This window comes from Conger conger, chromosome 6 (genome assembly GCF_963514075.1).
Source record: "Conger conger chromosome 6, fConCon1.1, whole genome shotgun sequence".
Taxonomy (NCBI): Eukaryota; Metazoa; Chordata; class Actinopteri; order Anguilliformes; family Congridae; genus Conger; species Conger conger.
The window spans coordinates 9,068,107-9,096,088 of NC_083765.1; the positions used below are offsets into that span (position 1 = coordinate 9,068,107).

At 42.6% G+C, this 27,982-nt stretch overlaps 1 protein-coding gene across 2 annotated transcripts; it reads right to left on the reverse strand.

Annotated features, from left to right (window-relative positions):
* Positions 1 to 241: 241 nt before the first annotated feature.
* On the reverse strand, positions 242 to 16,181 carry LOC133130929 (cadherin-5-like). 2 transcript variants are annotated; one of them, XM_061245936.1, is made up of 12 exons: positions 16,017 to 16,181; positions 9,771 to 9,979; positions 9,185 to 9,467; positions 8,643 to 8,756; positions 8,177 to 8,344; positions 6,533 to 6,717; positions 5,779 to 6,035; positions 5,024 to 5,160; positions 4,774 to 4,886; positions 4,504 to 4,606; positions 2,477 to 2,722; positions 242 to 1,899 (listed from the first exon to the last, which is right to left on the reverse strand). In XM_061245936.1, exons 2-12 carry the CDS (start codon positions 9,969 to 9,971, stop codon positions 1,394 to 1,396), a joined length of 2,313 nt encoding a protein of 770 aa, XP_061101920.1. In that variant the 5' UTR covers positions 9,972 to 9,979; positions 16,017 to 16,181; the 3' UTR covers positions 242 to 1,393. The 2 variants fall into 2 exon arrangements, with proteins under 2 accessions (XP_061101920.1, XP_061101919.1); XM_061245935.1 differs by having other exon boundaries at positions 16,013 to 16,180.
* Between the last annotated feature and the right edge of the window lie 11,801 nt (positions 16,182 to 27,982).

Here is a 27,982-nt window from a genome sequence, read left to right on the forward strand (position 1 = left end):
ATAAAGCATAGATATGTGTTATTGTGTCCCTGATAGAATAGAAAAGTGAACTTAATAATAATGTACATCAGTAGTGGGGTGTGTGTGTGTGTGTGTGTGTGTGGGGGGGGTGGGGGGTGGGGGGGTGGGGGTGGTGTCTTCAATCAAACCAAATCAAAGCCTTTGAGGACAACAGTTCTGTTCACTGATTTAAAAAAAGGAGTCTATAGCTCATTTCATGATCAAATATGATAATTTTATATTTCAAGCTGTTAGTAAAAGTTGTAGACTTTTGCAAATGCAAAATGGGGATACTTATTCCCCTGAGTCAAAATAAAACAATTATTATTTTTTACTCCAATTGTGGTCTGTGTTGGAGTCAAATTTAAGAATGATCATTTTGCTGTTTTTGCATGTTGGGTTCCAGTTGGAATATAACACTAGTGCAGTTCGTTTTATGACATTCCTTTTATCTACAGCCTTAACAATATGTGATGATTCATTCAAATAAAATTGCTCTTCTGAAAGGTTAAAGTTATTCAGAACACAGTTCAGTCGCATATGGACTTCTCTGCTACTTGGTGTTTCCTGAGTTGGCTGTCGTGGTTTGTTATGATGGTCCATAGGGACAGAGGATTTATCCTCCCAAGTTATGTGTTGATGAGTCCTGTCAAATAAAATTTGGATTGACTCTAAGTCTTTCAATACCATGCTGCCACTGTTTCCTGCCAAGATCCCTTGCCTATTGTGTAACCTTCCTGCTGAACTGAAGAACTGATTTTGGTCATCAAACATACAATTCTGAATACAAAGTCACTCCTAAACAATGACAATTAACAATGAGTGGGTCCTATAGTTTTTTCATAAAATCATCTCCGTGTCAATGCAGTCCTTCAAAGGCAACAACAAAACACACCTTTTTGCTTTCACTTCACAGTAGTTTTGAGAAACCATAAATACAAAATACATGATGAAACCTTATTCTCAGGAGTAAAAAAAACAAACAAAATCCATCCATTACTTGTGTATGAAAGAAGGTCATAAAAAGAGGAGTCATCTTTTAGAAGATGAGTTGCTTATGATCCTGCCTGTGGTCTTCACAGACAGCATGTGCACTTAGAAAAGTGTGAAATAACAAACAGCCATCGACTGAATCATGGCAAACACATCTACACCGCAATTATGACAAAATGCCAAAGGGAATATGATTTCAAAACATCTCAGGAACAATTCAGACTCTTTCTTTTCTTTTGGAATGACAGCCACGGCTGATAGGAATGTTGAACATATGGTAGCTACTCCCTTGACGGAATAATTTTTTTGGTGGAAGCCTCTTCGTGGCCTTGCCCCAGAAGAACGAGGCAGATCAGTGAGCGGAAGGGGCGGGGGCTCCGCCGCGCTCTGCCGCACATGCTCAGTACGGGTAGCCGTCGTCCGCCCCGTCCACACCGTACAGCTCGGCCAGGGTCCTGAAGCGCGGGCCCCAGTCGTTGATGAAGTCGTAGTCGAGGCTGGAGTCGTCGGAGGACGTGACCAGCGAGCTGAGGCTGCTGGCCAGCGACTCGGCGCCCTCGTACCCGTAGATGTGCAGGGTGTCGTAGGGGACGCCGTCCCTGTCGTGGTCGGCCTCGTCCTTCCTCACCTCGATCATCACCGCCATGTCGGCGCGGCCCGCCATGTCGGGCGCGGGGCCGAGCGGGGGCTTCTTCACCACGGCGTAGAGGCCCGGCGTCTGCAGGGGCCCGCCCTCGTTCCGCGCGGACGTCAGGATGGACACGTCGTAGCCGTTGGTGTCCATCTCTCCCCCGCCCTCCTCGTCGTAGGTCACCAGCTGCTCGTGGATCTCCCCGCTGCTCTTTCCCAGGACCACCATGTTGTCCTTCTGACACCGCCTCCTCAGGACGATGAGGATCACGATGACTGACAGACAGAAGACAACAGAGGTTCAGCCGGGACCTACCGAATGCCCTCATCGCGTGGATGAGTTAAATAGATCTTAAATTCACACTGCAAGTTTGATTTTATAGTGACCTCTGATAATGTTTGCTTTTGATATGTTGTCTTTTTTGTTTATGCTCATTCCACACTTTACTTTTTCCTAATTGCAATCAACAGTACTAGTGCTGCCATCTCTACAGCCAATAATGGGAGAGCATTCACAATCACATCGCTTCTTACCATGCCCCAGCCAGCTTAAGCAAGCACACAATGTCCTGCTGACTGACCGACCTTCAGGGGTTACTAGTGATGTCTCATGAGATCATAGAGTCATGAGATGTGGACCCTGGCTAACAAAACCTCCCCCTGGGGATTCCAGACCATGGGGCCCAACCCAACCCTGAACCACCCAGCTTCATTTGCTTGGTTTCGATAGAGAACGAGAGAGAAAGATAGTGAGAGAGATGGTGAAAGAGAGAGAGAGAGAGAGATGGTGCAAAGTAACATCATTTCCTGCCTTTTGTCTGCTCTCAGAGATTCCCTTAAACAGAAGACTCACCCAGAATGGTGAGGATGCAGAGCAGGATGGCGATGAGGGCGCTGATGCTGACGCCCGTCTGGATGATAGGGGCGGTGCAGCCCTCCTTGGACATGTCCGGGCCGCAGCGACACATCCGGATGACCAAGGTGGTGGTGCTGCTACGGGGGGGATGGCCCACGTCTTTCGCCACCACCTCCAGCAGGTACTCCCTGTTCTCGTCCGCCTCGAAGTTCCCCTGCTTCACCACGATGCTGGCCGTGCTGTCTGGGGCGTAGACGTGGGAGGGCATGGTGAGCACATCAACACTGATACTATTACATTACATTGCATTCGGCAGACGCTCTTATCCAGAGCGACGTACAGCTGATTAGACTAAGCAGGAGACAATCATGGAGCAATGCAGGGCTGTGCTAACGGCTGGGCATTACATTTACATTTTAGTCATTTGGCAGATGCTTTTAATCCAAAGCGATTTACAACTGCATAGGTTCTTCCGCAGGTTAAAACATCAAATGCATAACCAGTAAAATCACATGAAGGGCTGGTCTAAACAAAATCAGGAGGGAGGACTAAGGTATAGTTTGAAAATACCTGATACCCTGCCTCTCTGGGCTATTTCTGTCAATACTAGTGAACTACTCATGAGACCATAAGGCAGTGGGAAGAAGCCTAAAACGGGTCCTTCACGGAATGACGATGGGAAGCGGTGTTCCTTGATCAAGCTCAGCCGGGAATTTTCATTTGCATAAATCCCGTTAGTAAACTATTCAGTGCTTCGTTTTAAAAATAAACTCTCCCAAGTCTGCACCCTCTCCTCTTGTCAAAAGCTAAACAAGAGGTCTCAATGGCTTTATGATACAGAACTAGAGTGGGCATAACCACAGAGCCTAATCAGCGATAAAAGGGTGTTTTTAAATTACCATTACATTAAGGAATCACACTGATGTTTTCCTTCATGTTCTGCTCATTAATTTGTTTCTCACTCACCCTCATCCCGAGTGAAATGCACAGCGGTATGAGTTACAGTGTGGAATACTAATAGAAGATGAGAATGTGCGACAAACAAGAAATATATCACGCAACGCAGAGCAATTTTCTGCAGTTGTAAACATAAATCCCTTAAGCGTGACATCCCGGAGATGAATAAGAATTTCTAAGAAGTTGCTTGACGTTGGTTATCATTTTCATTTGGAAAGTGAGCCCCATCACATGCAACGGTCAAAAGAGCCCAAAGTTAATATGAAGACTGGTCAATGAACTGACCGTCTCTCAGTCTCTCGGACCGCCACCTCTTTATTTTCAACGGGATTTGCGACTGAGAATTGAAAAAAACAAAATAACACTGTCACTGGAATTTGTTCACGTTACGCTGCTTGTTTGCATGACGTAACAATACCCGGTCTCGAGGGCTTTCATTCTTTGCTGTTTGTTTTTGCGATTAGCTCCTGGTGATGTCATTGTTGTTTTTGCGATTAGCTCCTGGTGATGTCCTGTTGGCAATGCTACTATTGAAACAACTGCACTGGCAACTGGCAAAACTCTATGGTAGATTATAATAGAGGAGTGGCGTGTTCAATAAGCTTCCCACTGTTGTTCTGGCCTGTTGAACCTGAAATGGAGGATCCCTACCTAGGCTGATTATGCATGGGGGTGGAGTTTGCTGAGAGCAGGAGCTGTATGGAATTGCTCCCTTGCCACACGCAGCTGAGAGCATCACTGTCAAACTACAAATGCACAATGAAGGTCTGTTGGTTTTAAAAAGCTTGTACGTCATGAATATTTCAGTCCCTCGTGTGGTTTGTTGGCGTTCGCCTTTCTGCTCGACTAGATAAAGGACGCCCTGCCGTCTGCTTGCTTCCGAGTGCGGCTCGTGAAATCACTGGAGAAGAGCCCGCTCCTCCCCCCACCCGTTCTACCGTCTAACAAATCGAGACTTACATCCACATTCCAGTGTGCTTGAATTTACGGCAAGGTAAGACAACCTCAAAGACTCATTCATTTATATTTTGCTGTAGGATTGCCCCATTCCTGGCCCAGTAACTTACTTCCATTATTGATGAGTGAAAAGTTGGAGCTCTCTTTGGCGAGGGTGAAATAAAACTCCTGTGCGTGTTCATCTTTGTCAACAGCTCCGATTGTCTGCACAACCTGCAAAGGAGGGATGTCAGTTATATTTCATTTTCAGAGGAGAGATGTCAGTTATATTTCATTTTATTCATGCCTGACAACCCCAAGATAAATTCCACATTTTCAACAATTGGCACACATTGCCAGATAAGAAATTACTCAAATTAAGTAGAACAAATCAACTTTACCATGCCAGCTGCTGCATTGTGGCAAACAAAAATGTTTGTGGCATTTGTTAGCTCTGGCTCGTTATCATTTACGTCAACAACCACCAGGTTCACGGTTGCATGGGATTTCAGACCTAAAATAGAGGAGAATATGGGAGGACACAGTGTTTTAGCATCGTCCTCAACATAAGAATGTTCTCTCAGCACTTCAGTCAGCCATGCAAAGTCTTGGTACAATAATGAATAAATTACACCATCTAGCCATTTGTACCTTGGGATCCAATCTCCATAGCAGTCACATAGAAGGTGTGTATGGGAATGAGCTCCCGGTCCAATGTCCTGTCTGTATACATATCACCAGTATGCACATCGATTCTGACTGGGCAGTTTGGGTCATCAATGGAGTATCTGTGGAATTTGATGGGTAAAATGGGAAATACTGAATGCTACAAAAAAAATCTCAAATTAATATGAATTATACCCCTGCGTATAGTACATTAGTCCAGGAATGTAGAGGACTACAGCCACAAGGAAAGTGGGTCCGGACAGAAGTGTTGGGCTTGTTACAACAAAAAGAAAAAAGCTAAGCAGTTTTAATGTTGGAAACAATTTAAAAAATAAAATTACATTCTTTTGCAGAACAAAAATTAGATAGATTCCTAGACAGGTACAGTAAATATGTGAGTAAATATGGTCAACAACATTACACATAGTGTGGTATGCCTTAGGAATCAATGAAATAGCCTCACAAAGTTAAAAAAGATACAGTAGTATCCAATTTTAGGAAACGTCTTCTACATAGTGCCAGCTATTACCAAGCCACTTGCTTTTGCCAAAAAGTGTCAACCAGGATCAGACCTGGATCTGATACTATCAGCAATCTAACTATCTTTAAAGAAAAAAAGGATTTTGAAATCCAAAAACTTACAAAAGGCAAATTTACAAATTCTGTGTATGTCCAAAAAAAAAAGTCTCAAAAAAAGTACCAGTCAAGATTCTTATTTATATGAATATACAGTTTCTTACTGTACTTTGAGCTGAGCTGCATCAGGGTCTCTGGCCGAGACCTGTCCCACTTTGGAGCTGGGCGCGGCATCTTCGCGGAGGCTGAAGTTGTAGACGCCCTGGGTGAAGAGCGGGGGCTCGTCGACGTCCAGCACTTGGATGAAAATGGTGGCTCTTGTGTTCTCCAGTCTGCCGCTGTTATCCGGCGGAGTCACCAGGTTGACCTCCCGCATTTGCACCTCACACGTGTACTTGGTTGTTTTCTCAAAATCGAGGCCCTTTCATGGTAAACGGATGAACAGGGATGAGAGTCACGTACAGTTTTCTCAAGAATTAATTCAGTGCAATAGTTTCTTCAGTCAAATTTTTGATTACATATATTAACTAGCTCTCTTGAAAACACTTGGACCAGTCTTCATTCTGACAACCATTGTTTTTAAGCCTGCCAGGACTCATTAGAATTTTTCAATATGATTTCAAATGGACCTCTCAAATCGAGTTTGTTGTCAAGATACCATTTGGCCTTTTTTGACATTCTCTGTATCTGGCCTGCGATGAATCTTTTGCGACACCTGATTGGCCACACGTCCCATGCATTCCCCACCTAATTTCACTGCTTGTGTCATCACACGAGAGGCAAATGTAGCTGTCAGGAGACCTGCCGAGTTAAATAAATGCATATTTGCTGAACCACCTAGTACTAAGCCTGTTGCTCCAGGAACAGGAGTTGTGCCTGACGTGAGTTGAAGCTGGAAAAGGTTTTTGGTCTCTGTACCTGTTTGAGACTGAGGACAGCGTCCCTTCTTGGGTTCTGCTCCAGCCGAAACATGCTGCTGCAAGCGTCAGGCTTCATGCTGAAGGACGGGTCTTTGTTCTGCGTCTCGTCCTGGTCTTCCACTTCCATGACACCAACTTTGAAAGCCGGCTTTTCATTTTCCTTCACGTCAAAATTAAACGTGCCTGCGGAACGGAACACATTTGATCACACAACACTTTCCCGCTGTGAACCCCACTGCTGACTGCAGAGAATGTAGACGTCCGCGGTTCTCTTCCAGCAGCTGCTTATTTTCACACTGCAGGCAGAGGCTAAGCTTGCAGAGCGGAGTGGAGTCAGAAGACCTTTCATTTGTGGTCCACAGGCGACCGATTGACCTGTGGCAATTGCATGATAGCGATGGACACAGATGCCTAAGCAGCTGAACCCTTCCATAACCTGGGCAGTGCAATCGCTTTTGCGCATCGCCCTTTGGAGTTATCGGGCAGTCAGCACTGGCACGGTCTAAATTAGAACACACAGCCCTTTAAAACCTGCAAAAACCTACAATACCACAACCATTTATCTGGAAGGCTTAGCATGTAAAACAATGTCAAATGAGCATGGTAATATCATTACTAATTGTAAAAATATGCACTAAAATGCACTCTATCTTAATCGTGTGTTAAAGGTACAATGGATAAGAGTTTAATAGTAAAACATTGTTACGAAACCATTGTAAATCCCTTCCTATCGTTGAAAAAGGCTCGCTGACATGTTGACTCACCCACTGCCTGTGTTTATCCTTTAATTCAGGTTTCAAAATATACAGTTCACAGACCGACACTCCGTACCATAACATTGAACAGCTGTGCAATAATTCAAGCTCATTGGTTCACAGAGAAGGGGTGGGATAAGCAGTGTTTGTGGTTCGAGGGTTTGTTGCTGCAATTCCTCTCTTGACCGTTAGGAGTCCAAAATTACCAATTGTACCTTTAAGTATTGTGCTATCATAGCAGCATACTACTACAGATAGATAGATAGATTGATAGATACTTTATTCATCCCGAGGGAAATTTTAGTACATCCATACTACAAGCTGTACTGTACATGTTATATTTTCATACAAGATTGTTGTCAGTAACCAGTGTATGGGGAAAGTTGGAAGTGAAGGACGACCCCACTACCACAATCCTGCTTGCAGTATGTACAGGTAATCCATATGCAGGTAATCCTGTTGACTCATCATAAATCCCTGAACCCACTGAGGATTAAAGGTTCCTGTGGTGTAAAGCTGTTCCGTATACTGTGCTCTGTATTCATACGTTGGAAAATAAATTCTGTATTGTGTACATTTCCTGCATTTGGATTTTGAGGAAAGCTCCACGTTTAATAATGCAATGTCAAAATAAGACCTTCAAGCAGAATGATGACTCAACAGAGCTTTGCTCGTGATAACTGGTGGTAATTGGTTTCATCAAAGATTTAAAAAATGAAAGAATAATTTTAAACTGCAGATAAAGCCCCTCTACTCCTGAGGGTTGCTCCTCTCCTCAGACAGGTATGGGGGGCTTGTAAATTGGTTCAGTGTACCATTCCTAAATGGCACTTCAATTATTATTTAGCCTGATGAACAGACTCTCAGCAGCCAGAACGACTCCCTACCTTCTTTAAAGGACGCCGTGTTGTCGTTGATATCGCCCACGTTGATGGTGACGATCGTGGTGGCAGAGTTACCCAGCACCACGCTTGGCATGTCCTTTGCATGTACCAAAATGGTGTACGTGCTTTGCTTCTCACGGTCCAGGTAATTCACTTTTGTTGTGATGCTCCCTGTAACAGACCGATGTCATAAACGACAGAAGCCAGGGCAGCAACTCAAACTGATGTCTGTGAAGGACAGAATTCCTCCCAATGCTCAGATCAGACTTGGGTCAAATATGTAATTGTTTTGGATTAAAATACATCTTGCCTGGTGCAAATGATCCAACCAAAAGGACTAGAAGGTAGGAATTGCACTTTTTGAGAGTATTACACCAGACAAGCACAGCAAGGCATAGGCAAGTATTTGAATTCAAAACAATTACGTGTTTGACGCAGGTCTGGTTCAGTTTGCTGTAATCTGTGTTACCCATGCTGTTGATGCTGAAGAGATCGGTTCCATTGAGCAGCCGGTAAGCAACTTGTCCGTTGGAAGTGGTTGGATCATCAGCATCAGTGGCAGTGACTTTCAATACTTCTGTCCCTGTAGGGTGGAGAAATAAATTATATCCTGCCATCTGTAAATATAGGACCAGGTGGGTATCCAATCTATGTTCAATGTAGACCAGAGCCTTAAGCCAGGTTAAATATTTACATGCATTATACAGTACCACCTGACTGTATACCCATTCTATACTGTATCTGGGCATAATTAGGGTGTAATGTACAGATTGCTCCCCATGTTAATGCGAATTAGAATAGTTATGTATAAATGGCATTGCGCACATACTAAATTGAGTTTTGTATGGAGAATCTCCATTCAAAATGTAATTTAGTCTAGGACTAGGTTCACCGGAACCTGTTTTTGTGAAACTGGCCTACAGTGTCTTAGTTTGATATAGGTTTCATAATGTGCTGGCATTTAAGCCACAGTCTTGCTGGAATCTCTTTCAGCACCATATCCAAATGTACCTTTAGGTGACCTCTCAGCAATAGATCCTGTGTAGTTTTTTGGAAACTGCGGGCTGTTGTCATTGATGTCAAGGACGCGAATGGTAAACACATCATTTTCTTCGATGGGTTGTTTGGTGTTGATGTCGATCAGGGACGCTGACAGTATGTAAGAGCTCTTTTCCTCTCGGTCGAGCTTCTCGTAGGCCAGAATGTCTCCATGTTGGTCCACCCTGAAAATGGTGTTGACGCCTTCTCCTTCAATGACAAACACTGTGTTCTTGTTGGCCTTGGTGGAATTTAGCTGGGAAGTAAAATTATTCAGGTGGATCAGGTCATGAAGGTAAGGGAATCCACACATTGCCCATTCATAGGCACATTTTAAGCTAGAAGCGAGTCGTGATTACAAGTGAGATGAAAAGGAACTACAACAAGAAGATGAAGAAACAAGTGCAAGATAAAAGTGGTAGAAGATCAAAAAGCGCTCCGTAATTGGCAGTAGCCCTGCAGAGGAGTATGGTGTTAAAGCTAGTTAGCTAGTTACGGTGGAGTCTGAAGAGAGAAAACGGGCAGTGACCGAGCGGTCTATGGAGCGCACGACCGATACCTTTCCCACGTAGAAGGGCAAGGGGCTGGCCTTCTCCTCCTCCACGTACAGAGACTTCCACAGCCACTCCCTCTTCTGTCTCACCAGCGCTGGCCCTGTGGCCGCACTGTCTGCCATGGCCGTCGCTACGGTCAGGGTGAAGGCCCACATCCACGTCCACGTCCACAGCGCCGTCATCTGCCCCTCTGCAGCCCTTCCCATTCTCCAAACTGCACAGAGAGGACATTTCCATATGCTGTCAACTTATCGGCATATAGGATGATATCTGCAGACAGTACACTAGTAGATTGTTAACTGTGGTTAAAATGGCGTTGCGGCAAAATGGTGCTCGTCTTATGCTAGTTATCATGAGCCGAACGCGTTCTTGACAGAAAACTTCACTGCCGGAGGTAAAAAAAGGTAAGTGAGTAATGTTTTCCCACTGTGCTGCTATTTTCTTTTTCATAAAAAGGGAAGGGGCGCTCAGGAAATGGGGACAGTTATAGCCGAGACCCATTGTGTCTGTTCCCCTCTGACCAGCTCCCAGCATTATGAAGACTGACCATTGTGTATGACCTGCTATTCACATGACTAATGGGAATGATTTAGAGGTACATGTTCTACCTTGATTTGATGCTTGGCTTGCCTTTAATTGTTGTGTGGTGTGCTGCTCTGTTTCTATTTTGTGATTCTTACACAATGCTGGTGAAAACCTGGGGCCTTTTTTGGGAGGGGGGCTTTTTATCTGAACCCCCGGTGGCTGAATGTCTGTGCTGTTGGTGGAAATATTGAATCTATACCCTATACACTACTTGGACAATCAATACATTTGTATGATTTTATATGGCCAGTCCAGGAGCTATGTACACTATAGTTTAAGTGCATAATACTGAATCAAAACGGCTGCATGTGTACAGTATGAACTCCCTCTTTCAATTGGGGTAACTGCCAAAATCTGCATGGTATAGCAATCTTTAAAGCCTATTTCAGTATGTACTGAATAGTCAATGATCATTTAGAAAATTGTGGCAGTGTAAGACACATTACTATTGACATAAAAGCAGGATTTGAAAGAAAAAACATCTTAATACTGTAGATTGCCATGAAAGGGCTCCTTTCAAGCTAACATGGACCAGAAGAAGATAATAATAAGTTGGATTGCAATGTCTAGACCTTCCCTAAGTGGTTAATCTCAGCTACAAAAACAGTGCAACATTCAGACTGTTTTTATTTGAAATTTAAATTGCTCCTTTCCCACTCCTTGGCAACAATCGTTTATTGTCGTCCACTGAAATAACAGGAAGGAGGAATTGGCAGGGAGCACATTTACAATCAAGGATCTGGCATGTCCGTCCTGGGTCATTGTCCTCTCACCTCTTTCCTTAAAGTGCGACTTCCGAGGTAAGAAAAAAGTCAAGAGAATAATATTTTGAAAAAGAAATATTCTCTGTTGTGGGTCATTGGCAAATGCTCTATATTGTAGTATCTGACAGCATTGCATTTGTCATTCTGTACAATGCTAACCATCTGGAAACCGTTCCTTTGTTAAAAATTCTCTATAGACTTGCTGCTATATTAATACTTTCTTATTCACAGATGCCTTGTGAAGGTATGTGTAATGTAAAATGATTTATATCATTCTATTAAAAGAAAGGATTCCTGATATTATTGGGGTTGTGTCATTATTGGTCAAAAAACCAAAAACAAACAAACAACGTTCTTATTGGCATGATGGAAAGATTTCTGCCAATGTGATGATGCAGCAGATACGGACCAGAGAGGTGATGCATTTTTTTAGTGCTGTGCTACTAATAATACAAATGAAGTTAAAACGTCATGTTGAAAAAGTTGCCTAATCATCAGCCTCTTTTATTGTTTTTTATTTTATAATTTTACAGAGACCCAGTAGCTCTCTAGATATTGGCTTTATAATAATGTAAGCACAATATTTTGTTTAACTTCTTCCATGATTGTGCAAGCTTGGTGGCATCCTTGCTATAAACCAGAAGGGGAGTACCAGCATCGCTCATATGGATAAACAAATATTGGTTATTGATATTGGCCTCCGAATTTCACACTCCTAACCAACTCCTAAAGTATTAACATGCTTTTGTCAAAGTCTGGGGTTCCAGGTATTGTAGGTACTGTTTGATATAACTTGAACAATCTTTCAACTGATAAAAAACCTCCACTGGTTAACCTCAGTCTTGTATCTACCTTATGTACAGCCTTCATATTAGGGATTACCAGATGTGAAAGTCAGATTGACTTTTTCAGTAGATATAGGGCTTTACTTTGAGATCACCCCAGAACAATCCAGGGTCTTCCGAACATCGAGTATAAACTTTTCATAGAGATATGACCATATCCAAACCGAGTCATGGTTTTCCGCACAAGCCAAAACAGATATTAATCAGGCCCCAGGAGTGCAACAGCTTTTTTGGATGCCAATAAATGAGCTACAGTTTTTTTTTTTCAGAATGACTATATTTCTGGAGCTGTGTAGGCGACACATATCTGCAGGATCGAGATGGGGAGTGGGGTCTCTTATCAGAGAGCGGAAGTGTAAACACAATGCCACTGGGAAATACAGCGCATGCTTCTGATGCGGGGTCATCATTAAGCTAATGCAGCTGTTTGATCACACCCTTCCTGCTATTGAATTCCACCTCCCAGCTCCTTTTCCCCCTCACTCCTATAACCATACAAGGACAAGGGTCGCCACAGAGCAAAGTAGTACGTAAGCTTGTGAAGAATGGATATCCTTCAAAGTGAAAAATCGAAACAAAACAACCAAAACAAAATGGCTGCCCTTCTTTTTAGGGAAAATTTTACAGGAAAGACAGGAAGAAAAAACAAATAATCCTGAGTGTGGTTCAACGTTTGTCTGAATCCAGTCCATATTGATTGGCTCTGTTGTCTGTTAATCTCACATTTATGTGGACCGTGTCCAGATTCAGAGAAGTGTTTTCGTGTAACACCACAGGAATGTGAACATGACTAGACTTTCACTGCTAATCGCTTCCTACTGGAAGCAGGTGGCTTTGAAAACTACACTGTATAGCCGTTGATCGTAAACTCTTCATGGTACAAGACCAATGTGATTAGAATGCTTCTAATGTTCTCAAAAACATCCTAATGCTAATGTAACAAGTACCACTGGTAATTCAGAGCAGTGTGATTCCAGAACACTGACCTAGGCTAAAAATAAAAACAAAAACATCCAAAAAAATGTATAAATTGAATTTCCTCTGGTTTACTCAGTAATATAATATTATCTGTGTGTTATTTTGACAGTATAAGAGATTTGAATTGGGATGGGATGACCCAGGCGGAAAGTCCAGAGGTCAGAAAGTCCTTCCCTGCTTTTCTTCCAGCTGATTTCACTAATTAGCTCAACATCCTGGCTGGAGAATTGTGCTAATTATCAAAACCAGGTGATTGGAACAAATTACTAGGGAGTATATTTACTTTCTGAACCTGGATTTACCACCTGTGCCAAAGACATTTTGGTGTTAAAGCCTGTGTAATTAATATTAACACTCGAAATGGGTTAAATGCATGCTCATGTTTAGGCTGACATTTACTAATTTACTCAAATGTGTATTCGGAGGACAGTGGTCCACCCAAACTAACAATAAGCATATATCCTATAATATCCTAATATATTTTTAGGCTTATTTACATTTGTTAACAAGCGGCCCAAATGTCAAGAGTATTCATTTTATGGCAAATAATCTGATTACTAATGCTTTATTAAACATTTATAACAGAACCATTTCATAGTGTGACCAAAATAAACAAATATTGTACAGTTCCAAAAGATTGGATCATGTAAATTGACTAGGCCATAAGAGAGGTCAAGAAAGGTCACAAAATCTGTGTTTAAAATAATACATTTATATGTATTCAAGTTGGATGCACAATGAACGCACTGGTGAACAAATCCAATTAGTTCACTTTGTAATTCAATTATATTTCCAGCCCTCCCTTGTGCCTTTGTACCTGTGGCTATACATTTGCTGCCACGCATCTAAAACCTCATTTTGCCTGCTTCTGTCATTATCACAGAAACAAATCTTGTTGCTGAGGGGAAACACTGGAATATTTAGGATTATGTACAGCGGTGTGGCGTGAATTATCTTTTGAAAAAAACAAATGTACAAATGTCATCATTGAACATGGGTCCTGGAGAAAGTACTCATTACAGTAGACATGAGTAATGATCTGAATGAAATCTGACAATTTTGGTCTTTTTTACCTCTAAATATTTAAAGGTACAATTGGTAATTTCGGACTTCTAAAGGCCAAGAGAGGAATAGCAGCAACAAACACCTTTGAACCACAACACTGTTTATCCCTCCTCCTTCTCTGTAAATGCCATTGGCTGTGGCAATTAGAACCAATTGTCAACCAATGAGCTTGAATTATTGTACATTTATACAATGTTTTGGTACAGAGTGTTGGGCTGTCAACTGTATATTTTGAAACCCGAATTTAAGGACTATAAACACAGGCAGAGGGCGAGTCAACATGTCAGTGAGCCTTTTTCAATGATAGGAAGGGATTTACAATGGTCTTGTAACAATGTTTTAACACAAAAATATTTCATATTGTATCTTTCATTCTAATTTCTTTGAATATATATTGTATTGCCAGTAAATTTTCATGATAGATTTCTTCACAATATTAATCCCTAACTGCTTTTATGGATATTTGTAATATGAGGATCTTTCCTGAAAAAATGTATAGACATTTGTAGAAAGGTTAAATTATGATCGTACATGTACAGGGGAAAGACCAGTTTAATTTCTCCTAGGATGTGTAGCCTAGAAAGCACCTCTTCCAGATCAAAACCATATGCAAAGCATTTCTAATCCCTATCCTTGACAGGGTGGAGAACATTGCTAAACATCATTGGTGGAAACCTATGAGATTATTTGCAACTGTAAGGCACTATGGAGGCACAGTGATAGTGAAATGATGTTTGAACTTTCTATTTAGCCTGGCTATCATGCCAGACTGTAATGCCACACTGAGGAAGGTGGGGTGACCAATCAAAATAGGGAAAGGATCTATCAATTCAATTAAACCAAATACATACTCCAAAGCAATCGCTTTGTCTCCTGAAAACTGGTACGCGGAAAGAACAGGGCATCTGAGGTTGACATGGCTTCTGACATTATGGCAAGGCCAGCTGAGTCACAGAAACCTGATCCAAACTCTGCATGTACATCTCAGATTAGACTACGGTCAAAATTCACTCACGTCTTTTCTCTTTAGCTGCAATGGGGTTTTAGTTTATATGTAACACCATCATGTCTTTTTCCAATCATTTTTATTACCACCAAATTATTTAGTACACAGCAAAGGCAGCAATTGTTTGAAGCCTTAATTAAAGATCTATAAATGATTTAAGTGAGAAGAAAATAGTAATGTAAACATCATTCAGATGCATGTTTAATACTAAAAATAAAATAAAGTTTTTCCAAACACCTGATAGACATGCAGCATGAGAGTTAATGGTTTATTGGAATATTTCCTCTGGAATGTTCAGAGGTATCTATGGTGATTCTATGGTGATCAAAAAAAAGACTTTAACTGAATTAATAAAATAAAAGCCACATTTTAAAAGCCTGTGTGTTCATGTACGTCTACCAAAGGTTCACATTCAAACATTTATAACACAGTTTCTTACGCAATGAGAATGTCATGATCTGATTATATAAAGATGCAGAATGACACGTAATTTTTTGAAGTACTAATTTGTAAAAATCGTGTGCTTAAAAAAGTGTACGCCGCCCTGACATATTGAAGATCTCCAGCAGAGGCTGACCGCCCTTCTGTTTGAGCAGAGTTAGACAGCTTAAGATCAACCTGCCACAATTATATAACCTGGCAGATGTGTTGGAGGCATTAGGAGGAGAAAAAGAAGCAGAAGTTCAAAGATATTTAAATTGCACCCGCAAATTCTGAAATACAGATCTGCCTTATGAACCGATGCCCTCAGGATATACGGAAATTCAAGAAAATTGAAATTTCACCTCAACCTCCGAATCAAAATTAATGAAAGATTTAGAGATTGACTCAGAAAAACCTCCCAAAAAATAAAGGTTAAATCAGTTATCAATCTAGCACTTATTCCCAAGCTTTCAAATTAAACAGTGCTCAGCCACTCGTTAAAAAACACACATCATTAAATGAAGAGGTTGTGAGTTCAAACGTTTGGCGGGCAAAACAATCTAATGACTTTATTTTCTTACCTACAGCAGTTGTGGATATGGATCCCCTTGTTATTTAGTCCAGAGCGTCAGAGAAAATCTGAGATAAATCCTTGATGGGGGAATATTGCAATCAGCCGCAGCTCAGTGTTTGCACTGGCAACCCCAAAACCTCTATGAACCTGTCTGAGCCTAGAGCAGTGCAGTCAGGATTTCCACAGACCATCGAGATTGAGAGATCAGCCCCCCGCCCCCAGCCCCCCCCCTCATCCTCCGCTGCTGTGGAAGGCTTCCTCTTCCTGGTCTGCTCTACTGGAGTTAAAACTTACCGACCGGGTGGAAGGGATCAGATAAGGGTTGCCTAATTGCTGCTCGAAGCCACTCCTCTCTGTGAGAGCCGGGGGCAGGAACGTGTCTCGGTGCGGCGTGGCGGTGTAGTCCACGGCAACCAGACAGGCAGCGGGCGCGCACGCTAAGCGCGGGGCGAGCCGAGAGTCGTTCACTTCTCTGCTCTCGCCCCCGTGACGCTCCCCATTAAGATACGGGAGGGGACCCCGGAGCTTCATTATTCATACCTATGGGATAAAGATTATGATAAACAGGTTAGAGGACTTAATCCCCCCTGGATTTTCCTCCTGGCAGTATTACATTTTTCAGGAAACAGTGGTGTATCTGATTGAGAAATCTTGTCTAAGCCAGTAAGTGAGATGAGTGGGAGTCGTGCGGTGGCTGAGTGTTGGGGGGGTGGGGGCCCTGTATGTCCCCCGGAGCGTCATCTGTAATTTTGGGAAGTGCCCCAGAGCCTTGTGGCTATTCTGTCCAATCCCCTTAAATTTGCTGTCAATACGAAGGCAGCAGTCAGATTACTCTGAATGTGCGCACCAGAGAGAGTTTATTTGACAGAATGCACCCCGGAGAACAAGTTTGGAGAGTGTCTGCTGTTTGTGTTCTTTTTTCTTTCATTCAACATTATTTTTTTTATACTGTAGCCCCAGACTCCAGACAGCCTTTAGAATAACAAAGCAAGTAGAAGTGCCTCTTTTTTATAAACAACTCTTACTCCTCCCTGCATAGTCGTTGTGTGCTTTCTTTGAAACCATACCTAATTTGTCTCACAGAGGAACACGCAAAAAAAGGCTTTAAAGGTTTAAGACTGAGTATCATATACATGACTGCGGAATTGCAGGCTCAGTGTCACAAAGTGATAAGGTGTGTTTTGGGAAGGACCTTATCCAGGGGTATGCCAGCCTGATTTCCTTCCAGACACTAAAACCAAGGGGATGATTCCAGGTTGCTTTTTCCAGTTTCAGAGATTTTCAGAATTTCTCAATTTTTCAAAACCTACTTTGATATATTCTTTCAGATCACCACCCAGAAGAATACATCAAACGCTACTTTGAAGAAAATTGTACTGGAGAAATCTGCTTTGACACAAAACTGTCACGTTTGAAGTGTAATCATCAGTTTTATTAAGAGCCTGTTCTCCAGCCCTTTGTGTTGATGGACCGGTGTCTGACCATGGCGATTGTGAGGAATAGGACTCGGTTGCGTGCTCTGAGCTTTCTTATCTCCTTTCCTCCAGTAAATCTGCTTTCCATTTTGCTCCCAGACTCAGATACAGGTGTTTCCACTTTCCACCCTGGCTCAAAATGGCCTGGCCCAGATATGGTTACTCATGGTACCTGGCCCAACTATACTGTCTGTAAACAGGCTTCCACTGGAAACACTAAATGAGTGCTGGGCATTTATTAATGAGCCTCATTAAGGCCTCTGTGTGTTGTGTGTCCTTGGGATGTCCAGTGAGCTCTTCTGGGAGGCCATTTCTATTTGATATTTTTTATGAAACTTATGACAGTAGTGTTCCAATTAAATAATAAGCTTGAAACCAGTCCTGCTAGTTAGTTGGGGGTAACCATAACATAGAAATGGTGCCATGTATTCATACCAAAATCCGCAGTTGGCGATTAGTTGGCGATCAGTTGGCATTGCCATTGTAGTAGACCTACAGAATGGCATTGAGATTGGTTTTGAAACGATTGAGATATTTTCAAAGGAAGATTCAACCAACACAAACATATAGTGAGGTAGCGTTCACTACAATATTATAGATTTTGTAGAAATTATAGTATTTGAATAGAGTGGTCCTACAGGAAGCACCCTTCAGGATATTTCACAATAAATACACTGAGCCTTTATAAAATAATGCTGACCTGTTATTCAGCTTGGCCCCAAATGTGACACGAGTTTTTCTCGCATGCCGCACACACCCATGTGACCAGACAGCACAAGAGATATTTCTGCCACTTTCCTCACTCAAGCAGTGCTTTCATTTCACTATTAGAAAGCGAAAGTGTCGGCAAGGTAGTTTCACCCCTTGAAGGGTGCCCAGTGAATTCCTGTTGTTACAAACTTGGCAGCACAAGCTGACCCCCGTGGCCAAAGTATCCATGGCAGCCGTTGCAACAGTGACGATTTTGGAATAATGCTGGGCTAAGAGGCTATTTTTACCCGTGAGGTCAGAATGCAATCAAAGGCTTACGGTGTTGCGAGGGGTGACCCTCCTGATAGCTGCGCCCTTTCATCATTTCACGGAGCCCGCGCGATACGTTCCGCTGGCCCCACTCAACCCACGTCTTAAACAGCCCCGCCCGGAGAGCGCGTCTCCACTGGAGCGCGCCCTGTAAAGATAGCGCCGGCTCATCACGGGCAATCCTCCGTAACTGTGCCACGCCGCTTGGCACAGGAGGAGCCCATATTAACTTGAGTGCTAGCGTCGGGCCCTGGGGGTGTGGGGGGAGGGGTCACATTGAGGCCAGAGACTCCCTGTCACATCCTTGAGGGCTTCCAGTGGGTGAATGGGGGGTAAGGAATCGCCTGCTTGTTGCCATGAGACTCTAAATACCATCCTCTCACCTGCAGCCCTTTGCCATGTCTGTCACTCCAGAGTGACCAATCCAAAGAGGCGATGTTACATTTCATTCAGTTTTTTTTTGTAAGACATCCAACAGTCTGTGTTGCGTGTGTGATACCCCAGAATTTGATTTGAGTGAGCTTGTAGATTCCCTTCTCTTTCCTCAGTTAAAGTTCACTTAAAGCAGTGATTGTTCTGGTGCAGACAGATCTCAAAGCTCTCAAAGTATAAATGGGAGATTTGAGGAGGTCTCATAGGGTGTGCCCGCAGAGTTCTGTCCTAAATTTAGCAGTTTGGAAAAAGTAGGCCCTGGAATTATCAAGGCATTAATCGTTGGACACTAACAACCCAAATGGCTGTACAACTTGCAGGTTCTATTCTGACCAAAGAAATGATCTCTCTCTGATAATGCATACACAAACAAGCACAAAACTCTTTAAATGATTAAAGCAAAATTTTAGAAACTCAGTCGCTTTGAATGGAGTAGACAATGTGAATGAATACATATTGTCATCCTGTCAAAGTGTATTAAGATGAACCCTAGTTGTAAAACATTTTTATAAAACATATATGAAAAATTATTTATAATCCATATATAAAGTTTACTTATATTTTGACATTGTGTTTTAATAAAAAATAAATAAAAACAAGTGGATTGCCCCATTTAGCATGAGCAATAATCCCAATGAATATCACACGCGATCCATTTGGTGTTTACGTTTGAAGTCCACGAAACCTGAGGCAATGCCCAGGAAAAAAAATAAATAAAAGAAACAGAAAAACAAAACAGAGAGAAGAAATAAGTCAGTTGTTTGAGAAAACAGACGCAGGCAGTCCTTTCAAGTGGTTTTCCAAAGTCTGCGTGTAGAAGGCATTGATTCTCAGAGCGCACTCCCCTTGGGTTTCTCCACATCAGAGTTAAAATTGCCAGGGAGTTTCATCATTGCGCCGTTCTTTACCATTCACACCTTCACCCAGTAACACACGGGGGAGGCCTGCTGCATTCTGGGTAATCAAAGAAGAAGGAGCATTTTAGAATAACAAGCGGCAATATAAAAGAGTTGACATTGCCCATACGTAATGTGGCAAAGAGCGGATCGCAATCGAGCAGGAACAGCTGCTTTGAACCACTTCGGATTATTGATTAAGTAAAACCTTCAAAAAAACGCCAACCTATGTATTTTTCATTTTAACTTTTCGGATGAAGACTTAACCATTTTAAAGATGTTTCCCATCCGTCAGTACTGATGTTCAAACCCAACTCCATAATGTCAGTCCATTATCGCGTGCCTTGTAGCAGTGTGCACGGTTGATATCACTGCTGATAGAGCTTCATACTTCTGAAGTGTGGGTTTTCATCTTCACTTAATTTTTAAATATTTTTTATGATTTACAGTCATAATTATAGGCATTCGTTCCCATTGCTGTGACATCCTCTTTAAGTTTGTACTTAACTTATCTGCCAGTGGAGTATGGACAACCCCCCTATAGCTGGATGCCCATCGGGGTGTTTTTTCTTGCCACTGTTTGAGGGTTTTTAGGGAGGCTTGGGGCTCAGGGTTGGTATTTCCCCTTTTTTCTTCCCTTCTGTTTCTCTGTTCAGCGTCTCTGTGACAGTCCGCTGTGAAAAGTGCTGTTCCAATGAAATTGAGTTGAACTGAAGTTTGTGAAAGAAGTGGCCAGTCGCTGGTTCTGATCGCTGAGCTGTAGCTGAGACGCGCAGTCACTGCGATGGAGGACTGTGATGGAGACAGTTTGTACAGGGATATCACCAACACCCGGCTGACCAGAGGAGGCGCCATTTAGCAGCTAGACAGGGTATGCCCTCTCGACTGAACCCCTCCCATCCACAACAATGCACAATGCGCTCATTTTCTATCACCCTGTGTGATTCTCACCTGGGAACCCACTGAACCATTTGTAAATGAAGTAGCTCTCAGTAGAGCGAGTATTTTAGCTACTTTTAGTTGTGTCTGCATTGTATCATAGGAAATCAATGACCCATTTCACATGTTTGATCCAGATTTGTATTATTTAAACAGACAGATAGACAGATAGACTGACAGAAAAATGACACAAAGAGGGAGACAAATGACACATTCCACCTATTGGATGCGTGTGATGATGTCATAGTTCTGTGCCTGCACCTGACCCACCTCCTCTATATAAGGCCATGACTCACTGAGGTACATAACTGTGACTCACAGTGATCCCACTGTTCCAGCAACTATCGACGCAAGCTTCAAAAGGATGTTTTCTCTTTTACTCGTTCCAGAAAATCGGCAAGTCCCGTAATCTAATCAAGTGGCCCCCAGCCCTCTCAGTAATTTCCGTTGCGTCAGCCGTTACATCCGGTCCCAGCCGGAGTAATCCGGTGCTCATGTCCTGCTCGTGACCTTACTGGAAACGGGCGGGGCTACAGCTGTGTGTCTGCATGTGCTGTAATCACAGGCCAGATTCGCACCCTGGCGTCTGATTGCTTACTCAGACCTCAGAAGGGTTACGGTTAATAAACACATTTTGTTCCGTATGTGACAAAACAGGTGGCAGTGACGGTGGGGTGGGCCTGTTTCACCGCACCTCTGAGCAGTGCCAGTAGCTGGTACCAGCCGTCCAAAACAGAGAACGGCATGTCCAGCGATTCGCAATCCTCCATACACCAGCCTAATCACCCCGGCTTCTTGCGCAGTGTAACTTCCCCGCCATCCAGCTGTGCCTACATTCAGGGGATTTTTTCCTTCCCTGGCAGGAAGCAGAAGGTTAAAGGTCGCAGAAGGGGATGTTGCTACCGTTTCAATCGGAGGAAGCTGTGCTTCTCCGGCAGCAAATGCGCTTACTGTTGCGGTCTAAAGCTCTTCCCCAGCTGCAGAGCTCTTAACCCCTTCAGACGTTCCGTCGGGGCGTTCCCACCTGAACGTCCTAATACTGATGTAACAGCCACTGCTGGTCATCGAAAGCAATTTTACTGTGCCGTTCCCAAATCCCTAAATGGATGACCAGGTTCTCACTTCCATGGCTTTATTAATACAAGATAAATTCTAACAAATCAATGGATATCCTGTGTATTTGTATGTATAAATGAAGTCCAAAAGTCGGCTTTTTTTTGTATTTAATGTTAAAGTATGCACAGAGAAACCTTCTCTCCAATGGCTATAACTATACGGCTGTAATTATATATTGTTGAAGGAGAATGTTATGCTCTCTATTGTTTCAACTGTTGCTTCAAAGATAAATGCCCATACATGAGTATTATAGCCACTCATATGTCACAGTCGATATAACAAACAGTGAGATTATTAGACTATTAAGGGCGATCGAATCAAGATTGAGAAGCTTACTCCCATTTCTATCCTGCTGCATGTTGTAGTTTATCTGCTGGGCTTTCATTCGTCGGTTTAGCGTAATCTTCAGGTCTAAGACCCAGTTCTGAGGCCTAGTCACCCATTAAACAGCAGCGAGCGCATGCCCATCTGGGCTTCTGGTGGCAGTAGGTCCCCCCCCCCCGCCCCGCCCCGCCCCGCCCCGCCCCCACATATGCACACAAACACACTTTCACTTGAAACAAATAAATAAAACTGTCCCTGGCTGTGACATGTTATGCCTGAAAGCCAAACATCTTTTGCACCCCCCCATTGTTTTTAAACTGCACCTCTCTCGGCCTGTCTCTTGCATATCAAACTTTGGAGAAAAGAAAAAAAAAACGTAGCTTTGATCACCAAAGCAACATTACACTTTAATCGAACCATTGAGTCATTCAAGATCCGGAGCCCTTGACAGAATGAAAGGACATCTGAATGATATTTCAGCTGGGTGTAGCTACGTTCTCTGTTAAACTTTCCACAGTGTTTTTTGGATGTCAGAATCTTCTCTGAACTCTCTGCAGGCTGTTGCTGGCTGGCTTAGAGAGCCAGAGCACAGCTGAATGACCTGAAGAGCAGGCAGAGGAGGAACTCAAACTGGAACCACACCTTCGCCTCTGCCCCCGCAGTCCCTGGGTCTGCTGTACTTCTGTGTTTTGAGGAAGTCCTCCCCAGATTCATTCACATTCATTCACATTCTGCTCCAGTCAGCATTTCCCAGAAATCACTGCAAAGTCAACACAACTTCAATCAAATTAACTAAATAATTGAATTAATGAATTAATAAATAAATATATTCAATTAGAACAAACCTCAATGTGGCTCAGAGAACATGGGCGGACAGCAGGTGGTGTTTGCGAGAGGGACTCTCTAATCTGAGAGTTGGGTACAGCTGTTTAAAGTGGGAGAGGATCCCACTCATGATCCAGGAGAAAATACTTTGTAAGCCAGTCATTAAAGGAGGAATCCAAAGATGAATATCAGGAGAATTATCCCCCCCCCCCCCCCACTCCAGTGCATTGGCTGCGTTGAGCATTATTAGGAGAATTTAATATTCAAAGATTATGAGCCAGTGCTATAGTATGTGCAATGTGTAAGGGAATTTCGGAAAAACTGAAGATGGGTCCTAGGTGAGGAGTCAGTGAGCATTACCAAACTACAAATTGCTTTTTGTTTGTCCTAGCAGTGAGGTCTAATCTTTTTGTTTTGATATTTGTGTTTTGGGATGATGCAATGCCAGGGACAGCATCTTGTTTGTGTGTGTATTGCTGGGCCAGGCTGGGGGGGGCAGTGAGCTCTCAGCCATTTTGGGCACTCAGGCAGAACAGTGTACAGTATCTCTCAGACGCTGCAGGCGATATTCTTAATTGAATCATAATTCATACATGAAGGTAGCTACTAACTTAATGACTTAATTAACTGAAAATATAACCATTCGGTTCATTTTAATGATGAACTGCAACGACTAATTATTCCTGTTTTCTTTGAAATCAGCCTCACTTGTGGAACATTTCTTGTGATGCACTGAAGCATCTTGTCTGTATGTTCTGCTCTCTGTACATCCAGCCATTGGCAAAGCTGGGAAAACACAACCAATCAAAGCAGACACATCAGTGCACTGGAGTTAATGCATCGCTTGTGTTTGTGCCCTTATATTGTGACAGATGCAGACACAGACTGTAGGAGAACGAGTGCCATTCTGGTCCAGTTTGCCCGCTCCACATGAAGGTGCAGCGGTTGCCTCAGAGAAAGCCATGCATTATGGATGGTGAACACCGGAATATAGCCCAGCGTCCTCTCCATGAGTCCCTGTTTGGAAGCATTAAAGATGAAATGTGTTTGAGAGAAGAAGTGCAGAAACGCCTGGAGCAGGGCTATGCAATTCAGCTGCATGCATTAATATATAAAAATGACAAACAATATTTAAAAAATGTCAAGTTGAGTCTGAAAAAGTGTTGATTAAAGACATTCCCTCTAAACAACAATTATTTCATAACATTAACAGAAAATAGTAAGAGTAACAATACTACTAGTTCTGCTACTACTGCTTACCTCTGCTACGAATACTAGGCTACTACTACTGCGCTACTACTACAACTACTACTATTACTACTACCAATAATATTAAAATAGCATTGTTATTGTTGTTGTTTTGTTGTTGTGTTTTCAGTGCGATTTTGCAATGGATCTCCTGGCCATGGTACAGACTGAAACTTTCTCTAAGAAGGAGCTGATGCTTAAAGATTTGCTCTCATTTGTATCTTTGAGCAGTCCGGCAGGACACAAAAACAGCAAGTGGAGCACTGTGCAGCCAGCCTTGCAGTGGTACGTGCACGCTCCACTAACCCATTCTCCATCAGGCAGCTAGCCTGGCTAGCCCGCGGGCTGCACCATCGCCGCCCTCACGTTCCCAGGCCTCGCTGGCTCATTACGAGAACCACGAAAATAGGAACTGAAAGATGCCAAATTGCACCGTAGAATTTTTAATTGGAGTTCATTTGCGTGCCTTCCGTGTTCGGGGTGGGGAACTATCGGTCGCGCGGCGACTTTCAGGAAAGAAGCGCTGCTAATAAAATGAAGATGTAAATAGCAGAGGGGCCGGGGAACGGCTCCGCAGTTTATGTTCTGGATTATATGAGCTTTGAGGTTTCAATCATATTTCTTAATTTTTCCCTGCTCAAGATTTCCCCCTCGTGCATATTACACGGTATAATATCTTCTCATCATATCAACAGCAACAATAACAATAACAGAACGGGGTGGGAGAACATCACAGCGATTTGGAAATGCAAGATTATCTTTGGCCTTATAATCTCTTTATCTTTTTTCATCTCTTGATTGCTTGGCGAAAGTGACTTCGCCACTTCCCATCCCGCACCCAGCACCTTCCGACCTGTTTATCGGGATTAAGTATGTCCTTTAATCCTATTGAGGGAATCTGATTAAAGCAGCACACGAGTGGCTTCCATGCTAAAGTGATTTTCTTTGTTATGCTTTACTCTGACCCCCAACCCCCCCTCCCATCCACCGCCCTCCCCCACGCCATCCATAGGGACAGAAAATTATTCCTGCTGTCGGGCTGATGCCGAAGCATGTTTATTCAACATAAGAAAAAAAAAAAACTCTAAATGCTCTTTCATAATAACACCAATTAAAATGATAGACTGTTGTTCATCTTTGCTTTTTTCCTAGTTGGTATAGACTTGGAGTATAAGATTGTATAGTAAAATGTACATTGTATTCATTGTGCATCACTCACATTTCCAGTAATCATCTCTGTTATTTTATCCAGGTAAACCTCAAACTCAACAGAACATTTGTTTGAAGGAAGTTTCAGATATTGGATTTGTACTTTACAAACTGTGGCCAATGACGTACCTCAACTCACTGCAATATGTTATCCCAACCAGCAAACCTAGCAGCGTCAACAATGTCCCCATGAAATTCCCATTCCTGTTGGGTCAAACCATTCAAAGTCGACTTCCTGTTTACTTAATGTCATCTTTGAAAAGCAAAAGAATAGTCTGCATGTTTAACGAGCCCAATGATTGGAATATACACCAGCAAACAATACTAATAAAATGTTGTGTATCAAAATAAACCATTTAAAGCAACCCTTAAAATTACTACTCAATCAACAGTCAATCACCACTATAATTATTACAATCAATTAAACACAGAGAAACTCCTGAAAAGTGTCTCCTCTAACGCTGCACCCTGTCCGTGTGAACTCACATCAGTTAGAAGTCCCGACCCAGGTCGCAAAACATCTGGGTGACCCTGATCCGGCTCAGTGAAAGACTCGTAATGTCACTTCTGTGCAGGCCCCACAAGGGAGAATTGGGTCACTCGCACCCTGGTAACACCTCTAAATCGAATTAATTTCACAGCTGTTAGGTCCAGAGAGGAATACAATGTACATTTCACCTTTTGATTATTGAGCCCGAAATACTATAGCTAAGCTCAAACAACTGCAGATTGTGTCTCAACAGACCAGTATTTTCATTTAATTTGTTTGGTCGTTATCTCTGAATAAAAAAATAAAAAAAAACAGATTCTGAAAAAGAAATCAACAAAGGACGTGTCTAAGATAAAGCAAAGTCTGATCTTCATCCTACAAGTGATGCTGGAAATATGAAATTGTTTTATTAGAATTCCAAGCACAAAACATAACAAGATATGTGCTGCCATCCTGTGGTGATTTGTGGCACTGCAGCCTTGTGAATGGCGTCAGTATCCTCTAACAGTCACGAAGAGCATTGTGAAATGTGATCATTGTAATTTGACTTGTAAACTACTAATCAAAAGGCTCCTTGAACAAAGGCTGTGATTGGAATTTGAGTGCCTGATATTTCTTCATCAGTGTCTGGCTTTTGGCTGCCTTTTCTGTGTATTCATGCCCCCTTCCCCACTGGAGATTTTCCAAACGGCAGGCAATCGGCGCTTTATTTGGAGAGGCAGAGCATGCGGCTGTATAATTATTGCTGATATGTTTGTTTTCTCTCGAGTGGCACGCTCAAACTTGGATGCTTTTCAGAGACTCCTCTCACCAGGGTCGCTGTGTGAGGTTAGGAGTCTGAATCCTAGACAGCGCCCCGTATGCTAACCAGCGCTGGAAGATACAACAGGACCCCGTCAAAGATACCCCAATTAAAACAAATGTGGGTGCCAGAAGGGCTGGGAGATTTTCGCCAGAACAATTCTGGTTTTATTCCCAGATATGCCATTGCATTATCATCTAGCCACAAAAGCTTTATAAATGGATAATCTGTTACAAAATAATGTTTTGTATATGATGCAAGTCTGGGGGTATGCCCATAGAAACCAATAGGCCAACTCACTCAGCACTTTATTAGGAACACCTGTACACCCACGTATTCATGTGATTATCAGATCAGCCAACTGTGTGGCAGCAGTTCAATGCATACAATGATGCAGATACGGGTCAGGAGCTTCAGTTAATGTTCACATCAACCATCAGAATGGGGAAAAAATGTGATCTAAGTGACTTTGACTGTGGAACGATTGTTGGTGGCAGACAGGGTGGATTGTGTATCTCAGAAACTGCTGATCTCCTGGGATTTTCTCACACAACAAGCTCTAGAGTTTGCAGAGAATGGTGGGGAAAAAACATACAGTGAGCAACAGCTCTGTGGGCAGAAACACCTTGTTTATGAAAGACGTCAGAGGAGAACCGGAAGGAGACAGTAACACTAATATGAGAGGCATCTCTGCATACATGGTCAATTAATTTCCATAAATGCATTTTCTTTGAGATTTTATCTATTTGAAGATGCCTGATATTGACTTGTGCATAAATGGAGGACACCTTAAAACTATGTGCCTTAGATTTCGATTGTTGCCTCTCTATTATTGAGTAATACATACGGTACACGGTGGATAGCAGATCACAGATACGCTTCTCTGGGAAAGCTGTCAACATTAGATGCCTTGATCTAGTGGGGCTTGTCTTCATCCTCATGAATATGAGAAAGAGTGAAAAAATGAACAGCAGGGTTTGTGAAGCCCGATTACTTGCTTACCCACTGTGTGATAACGCCGTTCTGTCTCCTGGTTCAGGAGCGACTCTGCTCAGAGTACATATCACAGCTAGAATTCACTTACACGTCACACTAATGGAGATAATGATCCCTCCAGTTTAAATGGTTTACATTTCTGAGTGTGCTTCTAAGAAATCAATGAATGAAAAAAAATTGAAATAAATAAAAATAAATAAATAAT

Coding starts and splice junctions, on each gene's coding strand:
- LOC133130929 (XM_061245936.1), bottom strand. CDS start 9,971: ATGGGAAGGGCTGCAGAGGGGCAGATGACGGCGCTGTGGACGTGGACG. Junction 8,345..8,642: donor CTTCAGCATCAACAGCATGG/GTAACACAGATT, acceptor GGTCTGTTACAG/GGAGCATCACAACAAAAGTG. Junction 6,036..6,532: donor CTGTCCTCAGTCTCAAACAG/GTACAGAGACCA, acceptor TTACCATGAAAG/GGCCTCGATTTTGAGAAAAC.